Consider the following 14,497-nt stretch of genomic DNA (forward strand, 5'->3'; position numbering starts at 1 on the left):
AAACTGATCCGAAATTGAATAAGGGCCGCGGTAAACTAATCTAGGAATTTATGCCTGTTAATGAGTAGTAAATAATAAACGATCGAATGAAATGTGTGCTAATTTCAAATGACGGACTGCCTCCTTCGGATGTACTGTTTTCGGTTGAGGAAAAGACCCCGCTCGCGTCTTCGCCAACGCGTTCGAGATAATGCGGAAGCACGCTCAAGGTGAAGGAACGAACACAGCCAACCAATCAACTCACTCCGATAGCGTCTTATCGAGACACTTGCCCACGCGACATTCAACGACTCAGAAGATTACACGTGCGTACACTTAATGGGAGAAATGAGAGTGATAAAAGAAGGTAAAAGATTAGGAGAGCAGAATTCCAACAACGTGATGATGTTCACAAAACTCAGAGCGGTGGAGTCAGTTACTCCACCAATCACCAGAGCGCGACCCAGGATTGTTACAAGATCCCAGCAATTGAAATCCCTCACAAATATCTTCATTTCCCCCCTAATTTATCACGCTCTCCTCTCAAATATTATGTATTCGCTCGGCTCGGCCAATTACATATAACTTCACATTCACTTTACGTAGTCAGTTCTACGTGGTTCGGAGCAGCTCAAACTGCAGTGAAGTTTCCACGAGAGAAACATGACAAAGCGAGCGCGGAGTATAGGAATTTCCTATTAGAATTCCTAGGAAGTTAAAAGACACATCCTATTTAGCAATGGATTACGTACAATTCTATGCAATGCGGAGATGCCAGAATCTTGATTTCCTTAAGCATCCTTTAAAATGGTTTATATGGAATCCAAATTTACGGAATCTTTTCGTGTCAAAGACTCAAGCCCTCAAGTCAGCCGTCAGAGGGCCGATCAGTATGATTCGCATTCCATGGCATATACACATTTTCCCCGACGCCGCGGGCGAGGCTCCATGGCTTTCCCTTCACCATCACACACTTTTCCCCGATAACACTCACCCCTAACAACCCCGGATCGCCATATCACGACGACGAAGAGACGTATTTGAAAAAATTCTCCAGAAACAGGACCCTTGTCTTTTCGGGTCACTCACTACCCTGAGCTCGACTCTGTTTTCATTTAGGGGTAACCAATAGATCTAATTAACGAATACGCCCGCTGCTAAAATCCAGAGTTGAGGCATGTTCCGCAGTACAGGTTTGTCGCTAGAGTTATACCTCATTGATTACAATCTGAATTGAACAGATGCTATCAGCGATAGCAAATGCGGAAAAATCCTACGAAAAATTTATTCATGCGCTCAAAAAACTTTCATTACACCGATGAAACTTTCTGCTCTACTGAAATAGGGTTGGCAGCATTACTTTAGAGCATATGTATCCCTTAAAATTTTCGGCCACCATTGCAATAGAAATAGGCCTACCCTACCCTACCTACCTAGACCAAGGCCTACCAGTATCTGAATAGTTAATTAATTAATTTAAGTGATCATGTTCCGTGGGTCTCATTCAATGACAGTATAATAAGTACAGGGCATTTTTCTACATCATTAAATCTTTCTACATTCATAACTCAACTAGTTCGGCGCTGTAAAGCATAAAGGTAATGAAAGTGATTACAATCGCAAGGAAGGGAAATATGGTAAAAAGCGATCAGCGTTACTATCACCCAGAGGAGAGGCCAACGCATTTTGAATTTTTAATAACTGATGAATTTGGCGAAAACTTAAAAAAATTCAATGATCAGTATAGTTCCGTCGTATATATTTTTCTATGATGTAATACCATGTAATATATATGTACATACTTGTTTCAATTCAAATGTTGTGCTTACTTCAATTCAAATGTTTATATGTCAGCATGACCTTAAGCATATGATGGTAGCCAAAAAACAGGTTGTCCTTAATGGCTACCTAAAGTTACTCCGTTGTCGGTAATTAATTCTATTCTGTACTTTTATTTTTTGGAGTAATAAACAATTATTATTATTATTATTATATGACATTTCACATATTCAAGTGGAGTCAATTATACTACTCTATCTATTATGATTATGATTAGATACCCGGGTTCGCCCCACGTTACTTTACCTCCGATGGATCACAGCGAATAACGGGTGGGAAATAACTCTTCTCGACGCCACCCGTTCTTCCTTTGAAGATAGCACGATAAGTAAGACCAGCTAACGCAAATAGGATGCGACATTTAGAAAAAAAATAATCGCTCTGGTGTTATGTGATACGCTATTTTGGGTTCGCGAAAGGCGTTCTGAAGAAAGAGATTCACGCCACAGATTCCCTGATTGCCAAGGCATTTTACCGGGGCCTCGTACAGCCAAAGGTCCGTCATCCAAATCCTGTCTCAGGTATGTTTACCCAAATTCAACGTGAGCCGTTCACGCGGTTGGTTAGGAATATACAGGGTGTCCCATTTATCTTGACCACCGGAAATAATTGTTTTTCCAGATGTAAATTCAAAAATGTGTCAAGCAAATGTCCATTAGCCGTCAGGGGGACATTAATTAGCATGATTGCCTTCCTTGTAGCTTTGTTATTTACAAAGATATGAACAGCGGTATGTCTTTTTTAAATGGCACCCTATATTTTTTATTCGGCAATTCATTTCCTCTCCTAAAGACTTATTCAAAAATGTAGCACAGTGGACCATTAACATGAACACAGTGTTATGAAAAATGACTGACTCTCTAGCGCTTAGTGCAGGTTCGCGGGTATTGGAACCACTCCACTTGCTGACGTTGACGGTGAACAAATGAAAACATAGTAAAATGCACACCAGTCATTCATAAAAAAATATAGAGTGCCATTTAAAAAAGACATACCGATGTTAGCTACAAGGAAGGCAGTCATGCTGATTACTGTCCCCCTGACGGCTAATGAACAATTGCTTGACACATTTTTGAATTTGCATCTTGACAAAAAGTTATTTCGGGTGGTCTAGATAAATGGGACACCCTGTACAGTCAGTACTTTGCAAATGCCTCTGGGTGAAGTATTAGTTAAATACAAGGTTAATACCTTCTCAATCTCGGGTGAAACCTTCAGACACCCCCAAAGAAAAATCCTCCCAGTCCATGAGGTGGCATATCAGGGAAACCGTGCCCCGCGAGCAACGTGAATTTCACACGCCAGTGGCCGGGGTAAGATCAACCCTCACCTTTGCAAACCAACTCACGCCACGGCTAGAATCACTCCGTCAATAATTACATATATACGGCCAAAATCATCGCATAAGTCTACACGAACGTACTATCTCGCAAACTGCTCAATAGGTGTGCAGCGGCTGGTGTTAAGACACCAGCTGGTAACAAAAAAATATGTGCGTTATAGCGATTTGACTACGGAGTCCCACCCAGCATTCGTTAAAGCCCTTTATTCTTCGGGGGGGAAAACAAATTTCAATACATAGCCATCCGGCAAAAAATCCCTCTCATGTCAAGAAATATGGTGAGGTTTCAATATGTTCTCCTTATTGTTCTGTAAGGTATATGTTCGCAATAGCTCAATTAATACAAGATGAAACATATAATTAAAAAAAAGGAACTCGAGAAAGCAGTAGCATTCAATAGAGCCGGGATGGTTCATGCGATTCCTCGGTATTTGCGCCGGGCGTAAGCAGACAATGACTCCTTGTAGCAGTCACCAGCCTGTTTAATGAAAAAAATGAATATTCGGCCGATATGGACCCACCGTGATGCCCGGAGTCTGCGCAGATCGTCCCTCCCCCCTCACGAATACTACACACGGAGGTACGCGATGCCGGCAGCAGCTCGATTAAGAATGTCCATTGACAGCAACGCCACGGTGCGGCGGGGCGCCACACTGCTTCGCGAGACACTACGTACTCCATCAGCGAAGAAAGGGGCGGAGGACGCCGGCACAACAACGGCACGCAAACAAACACAACTTCTCAACAAGCCTCTTCCCGTCAATCGAACGGCGGGCGAAATGGATGGCAATCGGCCACAGGGGATGATCGCGTTGAGCTGCTTACTTCAGACGACGCATCCATCCATCTCAAACGGCCATCTCTTGGGTTTTTGGTGAAGCATTGCTCGTTTGAAACTCAACACCAGCCCCTTGAAATTATCCGAGTCTACTGGCCTGTTTCTTAATCATTAAAAAAATCATCTCATAAAATACTACGATAAAATTTTCAAATTTGATAGAATGCTGATGCAGAGCCTAATTTAATTAATCTGAAAATTTCAGGATAATAGCATGATTTGCAGGGAGAGACCCGACAGCAAATAAGAGTGGCCACGAAATTCAAATACCAATTTCAGTTGCAAGGATAATATCATTGAAGCAGGTTTTTGGATTGTCTAAAGCAATTATCAATGTGGAGAACTGGTGGGGAGGAGTGAGCTAACAAGGGATTCTTAGTACCATGGCACAGCTACCACTGAGGGGTACGCTAAGACACCAACACACTTGGGGATTATACATCGCAGGAAACAGAATACGTATTGACTACAGTAAAAATGACTTGTCGCACAGAGGCTAGCTATTATTTTCTAATTATAGTACTTTTGGACATCGCCCTCATGCATTTATCCAGGACATTTGTTAACCAAAAGAACTAGACATCACAAGGGTCAAGGTAAATTATTTTTCCACTGTAGAGATACACTCTCAAATGAATGAGTCATGTATAATTTATTGCCAAGAGTACTTGACAAACTTAAGCCCAATCAATGGTAATAAAAACCCAGAGAAATAGAAAATGGAGATGAAGAGTGAACCAAGAATAAATTTGCTGATACTAAATCAATAAATACTAAGAATCCAGGAGAACTTCAAACAAAGTTGGGAAAAATGAATGAAAAGACTACCCAATCATATCCAGTACATTGATCCAAAATAAACACGACACCTTGCAAAACACTCTGAAGGGGAGTTAATAAAGGACAAGACCCCTCAAACCCATTTTAAAAATATTCAGACTTTTTCAAGCGCAGAAACACTTCAGCCAAGGAACCATTCATAACTAAAAATACATCCTTCCCACAAATATAATCACACAGATATCACAGTGCATACACATCAGCCCTCGTAAATAACTGTATCTGTTAAAAAATAAGGTACAGATTCTGTAATTAATGACATTTGATGTGAGAGAAAAAAATAATTGGCCAAATTTAAGATTTTAAAATGGGAGTGCAAAACAAACTTAGATTTTACGTTGCATTCATCATCAGGCCCAGGGAACATGGAGCGACTACTTTGTGACTACAGTTGGAAATCAGTTGCGTCTGCAACCAACTGAAACCAAACTTTTGTCAGCATACGGGAGAACTCATAAAGGGCTGTTTGTGAATCAGTAGTGTCTATTGTGCAACCAGAGAGTGTTTATTTAGTGCGGTATGTTTTGCTTTTAAGGCCTTGGCCATATGCGCTTACTATGCCAGACTCAGACGAAGAAGACGTTGCTAACAATTATCAATACTGAAGATGAGGATAATTTGTAGTTGTGCAGAAGTTTATGCTTCTCCCCGTTTTCCATGTTGAGTCCTCGATCACTCACGATGAGATTGACACTCTACGGCTGTCAAAACATTACGTGGTCTCGTGCAACTGCCCAAGGTTGTATGTGACTGGTTTCAGATTGTTTTGAGATCGTCAAAAACCACTCCAGTCGTGTGCACCTCCCAACTCCAATACATGGTCGAGGTTACAAAAGTTGCGCAGTACCTCCCAACTCCAATATATGGTCGAGGTTACAAAAGTTGCGCAGTAAACTCATAAGCAACTGTAGTTGCAGAACAGTCGCACCATGTGCATTGGGCCTAAGTTGACCCCATTGCAAAGTAGGGGTCTGCTGCACTGGTATTTGATGGAGGCAACCAATAGTTAAGCCATTTGCTACGTAGTGGTACGTGTCGGAAGGAAGAAAAGGTAGGAATCTGCATTGGCCTGGTCTTAACAAAAGGCAACAAGTGGACTGCATGGGATTTATGCATTATCTAAAATAAACTCCTTCTGCTGCGAACCAACTAACTGCCCCCCTCTCACTATCCCACTGCAGCCCCACCTTCAAAGTCCAAGAGCCCTCGAATTGTGCGGATGAACTGGCATACTGAGTGGTCCTTCTCTCTCTCTCTAACAATAAGTGAGGATGGACATGTCCCGCTTTTGCCAGATAAGTCTCTCTCTTAACAATATGGAGGTGTTATATCATAAAATATGCCAGAGGAGTAATAGAAAATATCAAATATAATAGATAAATGATACAGCTCCCTCTTTACTTAGACTGATAAAAGGAACCTAGAGGACTAAAAACTGAACAACCAGTTCTAAAACGCCCACAACAAATATGTAAAAATGTATCTTTAGGCCCACATTCACTTCAAGACACAGACTACGTCCTGGAAAGGAATTTCTCCTAATATCACTAAATTCTCTTGATATCTTAATTTTCTTACAGAAGGCATGAAAACCAGTTGCCCCCTTCCATGAGAGGATAAAAAAAACCCAATTGCATCTAACTGAATTCATTGAATAATTTGAAAGCAATGGGAGCAGGCTAATTCACCATCTTTTCATAATTGACAATTACGATGGAATTGAAAAAACATAGAGACATGCACTTCTTCATTTCTTGATCCATCATCTACTTCACGCAATTTGTGAGCGAGTCTCTCCCTCAATTAGAGATTCTTCCTCAAGGAAAGATTTAAATAACTTGAACGCAAATAACGTCAGCAACTATTGAAAAGTGGGCAGCATTCTTAAAATGATCATAAATCAAACAATATGCACAACAAACAATTATTTAAGCACATATTCTATTATTTTAGATTGCTTCATGGACTCATTGAGTGCTCCCTTCAACTCATTGTGGATCTTTTTATCTTCGATAATGTCGCTCTACTCATATTTCCACGACTCCAAATATTCATCCCAGCTAACTGACTATGCAGGGAAGTGCCTGGCTGTGACTCATGTGATCGCTACTTTCTTTGTCTCTGCTTCCACTTCTCCCCCTCCCGTTTGACCTTACTGGTCGCAGTGTAAACAATATCCTTCTCTATCATTCGTAGGAAGCTTGGCCAATTTTTGTCTCTGACAAGCCTTTGAAAGAACCACCTGAGCCACCACCATAATTCAAAAGCAAAATCCAATAGCTTGGTTTAACTTTTTGATGTGTCGCCTACCATTTGAATGTTAATGCCTTAATCTCTTCAAAGTATTATCAGAGATTTCCCTTTCTGTAGTTTAACATTCAATTCAAATGTCTATTTCATTTTCAGCATCATTTTCTCACATTTATCAGCCTCAGGCTACATTCAACCACATGCAAGTCCACAGCAATAATTGTGCATTTGCAGAATGAGAAGTACATATAAAGATTGTAGATAGCATTCCTCAATTATTAATTGGTTATCCATTGCAGAAATCTTCTAAAATTAATCAAGATTTTTTTTCAAACACTCATTGTCTTCTGCAATAGACTTCCAGAGCAGATGTTCAAGTAAACTTTCCTTTTCAGCAGGTAAAGAAAATAATTACATTTTATCAAGGGGATTCTAATGGACATATAAGTCTAGGGTATCCTTGCGTCAAAGGTAGGGTCTTCAACCTTTTTCAATACAAGGGCCAAAAATCGATTTTACATCGCCTGGAGACGCACAATGCCCCACGTCACTCTACCACCACATCAATAAAATAGAAAAACATATAATTTCAAAGAGCAGTGATCTTCGTTGTTAAAAAGTTCAATGCTGCCACATGTGGTCCACAGGGTTGAAGACCCTTGCATTAAAGTATGAATTTCACAACAACTTAGAACTTTTCTTTGAAAATGATCGCAGAAATCATCGAAGGATGGTAATACTCATGCACAGACATTCCACAATATAGAAAGTAGGCACAGGGGTAATCAGGAGTATACCATATTGACCTGTTTTCAAAATCTTTTCAGTCCCATGGTATAAAAGTGCAGCCAAGTTAAACGAAACAGTAATATCATGGATACATAACTTTCTGAGTGATCATAAGAAGAAAGTATTCGTTGACGTACATAACTAGCTCCAACATCAGGTGTCCCACAAGGAAGTGTAGCCTTTCATTATGCACGTAAGTGACCTCTTCTCCCAAATTAGCAGAAAAATTTGTTTATTTGCTGGCGACGAATGCCATCATTCACAAAATTAGTGATCACTCTTTCTCTGGAATTATATCATCGGATTTATTCAATGTTCATGCGTGGAGGCAATAGTAGGCACTAGAACTCAATCTCAGCAAATGCACTGCAGTGCATACTAATAATTTGCGGCATAGTCATGCAGAAGCTAGGAATTTTCAGGCATGTTTTGGGAAGATTTTCAGATAAAAAGTAAAAAGAGAGGTTCTAGTTCACACTCATCCGACCACACCACAATATGCAGTGAGCAAATGGGATCTGGTGAAGAAAGACTCAAAACCTGAACTTAATAAAATACGAAGTAAAGCTGTGCAATTTGTCAAAAACTGTTACGGATGTACAAGAATAAATGCTAGGTGGAATTTTGTGAGAGAATTTCTTTTTTATTTGCTTACTGCTGGCATCCTAACAACCCTACCATATGACTCAATGAGGTGGCTTGTGGAGTAGTAAGTAGATGTAGAGAAAAAAAAAAGAATTAAGGAACTGACCAAATTTTGCCATAATATTTTGCACACTCTACAGATGGATTGTAAATGATTTTACAACTACCGTAAACCTTTACCCCCAGTGGCGTAACTAGGACTATGCTTTGAGGGGGGACGCGATAGCTTGGGGTGGTGATACCCCACCCCCGTTGGGTAAAATTTTTGAAAAATAGCATGCCTGGAAATATGTACATTCCACAAAATTTTCGCACTAAAAAATTAACTTTAAGCAGATGCAGTTATAATATGTCAAAACTAGACATTAGTTTTAAATATTTTTTTTTTCCTCCGAGGTTTTGGGGTGGGGGGATATATATTCCGTCATCCCCACCCATAGTTATGCCACTGCTTACACCAATCCAACTAGAAGATTACTAGCAGTAACAAAAGCAGCATTTGGACAGACATAGCCCCGAAAAGTGCAATTTTTCAGTAGAGTTCTGTTTCAAGGAATACACGGGAAAAATGCTATGCACCGCTGTTCATCACCAAACAGAATTTCAGGCACATTGCATGGCCATCGGAGGCCCCAAAAACCATTTACAGCTGCTCCTTTACTGTTTTCCTCAAATTTATAAAGCAAAGTATTTGTTTTCATTTGCTACCAAATACTAACATCTATAAAAAATTTCATGGACATAAAATTGATCATGGACTAACATCTATGCCATACAATGCTGTGTACATTAAAAATTGCTGTCCAGATGAATCAAAAGTAGGATTCAACTGATGTAAATGATAGTGCATCATCTATAAGCCATTCACTGAATCATTCCTTAAATTACCATGTAGACCCAGAGCCAGTTCCCTCAAATTCCTCCATCCCTATCTCCCGAATTATCTTTCTCGTCTGAAACCAATGACATAGCAACAGTATAGGTAAATGAGACGAAGAAAAAAAATGGCATAAACCCAGGAATGGATGACCCACCTCACCAAACTAAATGCTTGAGTTTCCCACTCCAATGCTGGATACTTAACACACTACGGAATACAATTGCAAAAACGGGGTTGTTCACCCAGAACCAAATTAATAATTCTTTAGAAGAATGCAGTAGAGGGAAGGGAAATATAAGTTACCAAGAAAAACATATACCTATTTGTCACGCAGCAATTACATCACATGCTCAGCATATTAAAGGGCTGAAATGGCCGTACACTATTTATGAATAGGTGACATTAATTGATATCCAATTAATTTACTTGATCAAGGAGAATGGACCACTCAGACAAGGAATCTCTCACAAGAGCTAAAACAGCAATGAATCATGAGAGACTTATGCACAAAGCGAGGGAGTCGTTGAGATAGGGTAAGCTGCTCAGCATGAGTTTTGTTATTAAGTTATACAGTAGATTCTTGTCAATACGAACCACCTCATTATGAAGTTCTCATTTTTACGAAGCAAATCCTTGGTCCCAATGAAAAGGCTAATTCATTGTATAGTAAAAGAAATGTAATTCCTAAATTACAAACCTCAACCCCAGTTCTGGTGAAATAGGAACTTTATTACCAAGTTCCACTGATAATTAACAATTTTTGGTTGATATACACTACGCTATGTCATAATCATTGTGATTCATTCAAGTCCTTCTTGTGCAATCAATAGGAAATACTTCAGTATACATACAACATCATATAATAAGCTTCATTCCAAAGGAATCATGGTGACCCACACATTACCACTCATAAATTTTTGGCAGTACAGTAAGTCATCCTCTTACGAACATGCCATTAACGAACTTTCAGAGAAGATAAGAACATTCGAAAAATTAAAGCATGCCCAAAATTTTAAATTTGGCCCCTCTTGAGATGGTCGATGCAATGGGGTGTGGCATGGAGGAACTCGCTTGTATGACACAGCCTAAACAAAGTATCAATTAATCCGTTGTGAAGCCAGGAACTGTTCAGCCTTTCGCCCATTCTTCCTTCCCGCGGACAGAGAATTTTACCAGCTTCATCTGTGTCGCACACACAACTAGATCTGATTGTCCCAATGGCAAGCTAACGCAAAAATGTAATGCAGTGTTGTATTCTCCAGGATAGCCACACTTTTCAACGCCTTATATAGGTTTATCAAATCACGAACATGGTCCTGGAATGTGTCTTGTACGATGTCGAGGACTTACTGTAGTCAGGAAGATATGTATAAACCCATGATTGCATCAAGCATCAGCCAAGGAGTTTGCATTTGTCATACATGAATGTTGTTGCTACTCGATGGTCATGACAATGGGAAGAAAACAAGAAACTGCCGAATGAATTCAGAGGGTAGGCCTAGGCAGTCCAACATTGTTTTCCCTTGGATCACATTTCTAGCAGATTACTCCAAAGACAAACAAGAATATTTTAAGATATGATATAATGATATGATATGGGATTAATGACAATCACCCACATTTTTCTATTGATAAAATCAAATGCGCTTGTTTTCACGTATTTGCATGAAATAAAACTGTGCATATACTGCTATGACTCTGATGCTATCCTGCAGCACGACCAGAAGTATGGGAGTTTGAAGGGAGAAGAAATTTTGTTATGGTATTTTTTGTGATGATTCTTAAAAGAATTGCTCTAAAGAACTTTGTTATTATGAAACTCTGGTGTTTCAGTCCCGTGAACTTCATAACAACGAGAGTCTACTGTACCAATTTTTAATCAGTTTTTCTACTGAATGACTTTACACCCACGTAAAAAATAAATAATTGAGCCACATTACTATTGCATTGCTAAATCAGTGATTAAACCCAAATATTTTCATAGACAAGGATGTAGCTCACTCCAAACTATGCCGAAGGTGAACACATTCTGGAATTTCCACTAGATCCCCTAAAACTCTTAGCAATATTATTCAATGAATTTAACTCACCATTTAACATTATTTCAAAAGAGTGATGACTAAAAAATTATAATTCAGTGATAATTTTATACTTTCACCGCAGATGAAAATTTCACAACAATAACCCTGAGCTTGAGTTTAATTTCAAGGAGTATTAAAAGCACTATCATATGATATGCCAATTCTCCAACAAAAATCTCCCTCACCCATCACACTAATGATTAATAGGATCCTGAAACGCACATAGAAAGGAAGCTAACAGTTAATGTTTGATTTCAGAGAAGCAGATGATGATTAGTTTCAACGCTATACATTATTCTTATTTAATTCATGCATTCACCCTTTCCACAGAGATTTATTCACCCTCTATAAGTACAAGTAGTCAGTACTCTGAATCAAATTTACATGCCCCTGGATTTTATAGAGATGTGTCGTGCAAACATGCGAGTTGGTCGTGAGCTACTCGTGCAGAGTGCCACTCGACCCCCGACACATTGGAAAGGGGTGAGGCTGCTTCCACCTACCTGAGGCAAATTGGCCGACAGCTGCCTCTGCAACGCGTCCCGCTCCCTCTCCACCTCTCCCAGTTTGGCCTCGGAGTCCGCCAGGCGGTCCCTTGCCTCTGTCAGGTTCTCCACCAACTTATCCCTCTCGTCCAGCATGGTCACCATCAGCTTCTCGAAGTTTGCATCCTCCCCCATCCCCATCACCATGCCTCCGCCACCTCCGCCCACCCCCACCCCACCGGCGCCGGACGACGACCCCGATGACGAGGAGGAAGAGAATGCCGAGCTTCGGCTGCTGATGCTGTCCTCCGAGATGGTCGGCATCACATCACACATCATGTTCCACATGGTGGCGGCCCGTGGTTCTCACTCTCGCTGACCAAATTGACCCTCGCTAGTGCCCTGCACCCTCCAAAGTCCACGTTAATCCCCTAAGCACACAAAGCATAGAGAGCACCACTCACTTCATGGATCGATTGGTTCGCAGGACAGAAATGCCATGAGAGGAAATTTGCCAGATGCCGTCTCAATGGCCAATCGTCACTCCAAAGGACTCCAAAGGTGAATTGACATTTTTTCTTTTACCAACAATGAGAAATGATTCTCGCACAAAACAAAAGGAGTTTCTGGGTGGTAGGTAAGCACATATCTTGATGAACAAGTCAAAAATGGCTGGTTTGGAGCACCATTGTACACATTCCACAAGAGTACCATGAAATCAACCTTGTGAGCGCTTAATCATGGCTAATTAAAAGCTTAATGTCACCAATAAATGATTCTGCTTTAAACAGACAGGTGCCAATGAAAATATGATTCAAATCCATCACACATGAACCGGGTAATATACATTTTCCTGTGAGGGGTTAAGGAAGAACATTGAGGCATGATCGTGCATACCATGACTGATGGTCTCATTCTAGCTGCCACATTTTTCCTTTCAACAAAAAGCTTCCTACTTTGACAACAATGTTATTGTAAAAGCACAGTCCTCTACCTATCCTATATCTAATGACGAATGTATCACTATTGGACACTAGGTCCCCATTGACCACAGACCTGTAAATAGCATCAATTCAAAATATTCACCATTTTCTAACAGCTACGCTAAATAAACGCGTCGTATTTAGGTCCCTGATGGCTTAAAATGGCCTTTTAATCTTGCGTTCCTCTGATTCAAATCTAGTAAGTGCGAAGGAGGCAAATGCCCCCACTTTGAAGAATGAACGTACACAACCATTTTCAGCAAAGCAAAGCGTATACCGCAAGTTTTCACTACAATTGGTCATGTTATATATTACAAATACAAGATTTGACTGAGAAATTATCTACCACAGAACAACTATTTAATGAATTGCACAAGTATCGAAGATATCTTTTCTTCTGGTAACAATCACCAACACAGGCAACATCCTTCAAATTCAAATACAGCGTGACCTGAAAAAATACATTGAAATAAATTGAAGGGCTTGAATAAAGACACTCAAAAGTTCAATTGGGATTTTTTAAAACTCTCAGGTTAGGGTGGAATTGACATTGATTAGCATATATTACAACATTAATTCTTTAAATAGCGAACTTCAAGCACAGTCATTTGAATTCTTGATTTCCAAACGTACTGGCACGAACTTGAAACACTAATACTTAGATTCCAGTTTTAAAACAACATTGCACTATATAAAATTTTCCCTAAAAACAAAATGGGCAGATTATTCACAACACAAATTATTAACATAATCATGCTGAAGAGGTTATTATTATCCAGGCGATTAAAATTCGGCATCGAATATCAACAAACGGCAATGAGCAAAAATTGGGGCTTCAGGACGCATACCGGTAGATTTACTGGGACGGTGTGAAAATCCACCACCTCAACAAAAGTACACATCAAAACACTTTAAATAGGTTGTATAAAACTCGTTTGTGACAGCTAATCCGCATGAAAACACAGGGAGACGTCACAACAAAAAGTGGTGAATACACCGGCTCATATGAGAGGTTGTCACTTTTACAGACATTAGACTACCAAAAGCCAGGTTTGATCAAAACAATCTGAGAAACATTACAACGTAATGCGTGACGTGATAGACAAGTATAATTTTATTCAAAGAATTATATCGTCGGGAAAAGACTTGGCTGAAATAGGATGAAACAGAATAAACGAACGCATAGATACTCAAAACATACACCACAAGGAGACAAATCGGTCTCATTAACCAACAGCAGAAAAGAGTTTCTACAATTCTGATTAACACAAACGGGACGAGGACATGAAATAACCAATTCCATGAAGATTTAATTTACCTCAACTTAGGGGCTGACTGCACATGCAGACGGATCTATAGTATGCGCTACTTTAACCATACGTCTTGGAATATGACAAAATGATGCACATAAATACAAAAAGAGAATACAATTACCTACATTCTTCAAGTAATACTGATTCCCGTTTCGCCAGTATACTTCCCTACCACCAAGTCCCATCACTTTTAACACCGATCTAGGCAGCCATTTTAAAGTGTGACGTCAGTG

The 14,497-nt window shown here is 39.9% G+C and overlaps 1 protein-coding gene across 1 annotated transcript in view; it reads right to left on the reverse strand.

The window, feature by feature from the left end:
* Positions 1-14,485, reverse strand: part of LOC124172014 (liprin-alpha-2) — a 105,124-nt gene extending 90,639 nt beyond the window's left edge. Inside the window, exons 1-2 of the mRNA XM_046551447.1 lie at positions 14,390-14,485; positions 11,987-13,402 (exon numbers count right to left, since the gene is read on the reverse strand). Of these exons, the coding sequence (XP_046407403.1) occupies positions 11,987-12,316 (330 nt within the window). The 5' untranslated portion in view covers positions 12,317-13,402; positions 14,390-14,485. The remainder of the gene's footprint in view (positions 1-11,986; positions 13,403-14,389) is intronic.
* Between the last annotated feature and the right edge of the window lie 12 nt (positions 14,486-14,497).

This window comes from Ischnura elegans, chromosome 1, assembly GCF_921293095.1.
Source record: "Ischnura elegans chromosome 1, ioIscEleg1.1, whole genome shotgun sequence".
Taxonomy (NCBI): Eukaryota; Metazoa; Arthropoda; class Insecta; order Odonata; family Coenagrionidae; genus Ischnura; species Ischnura elegans.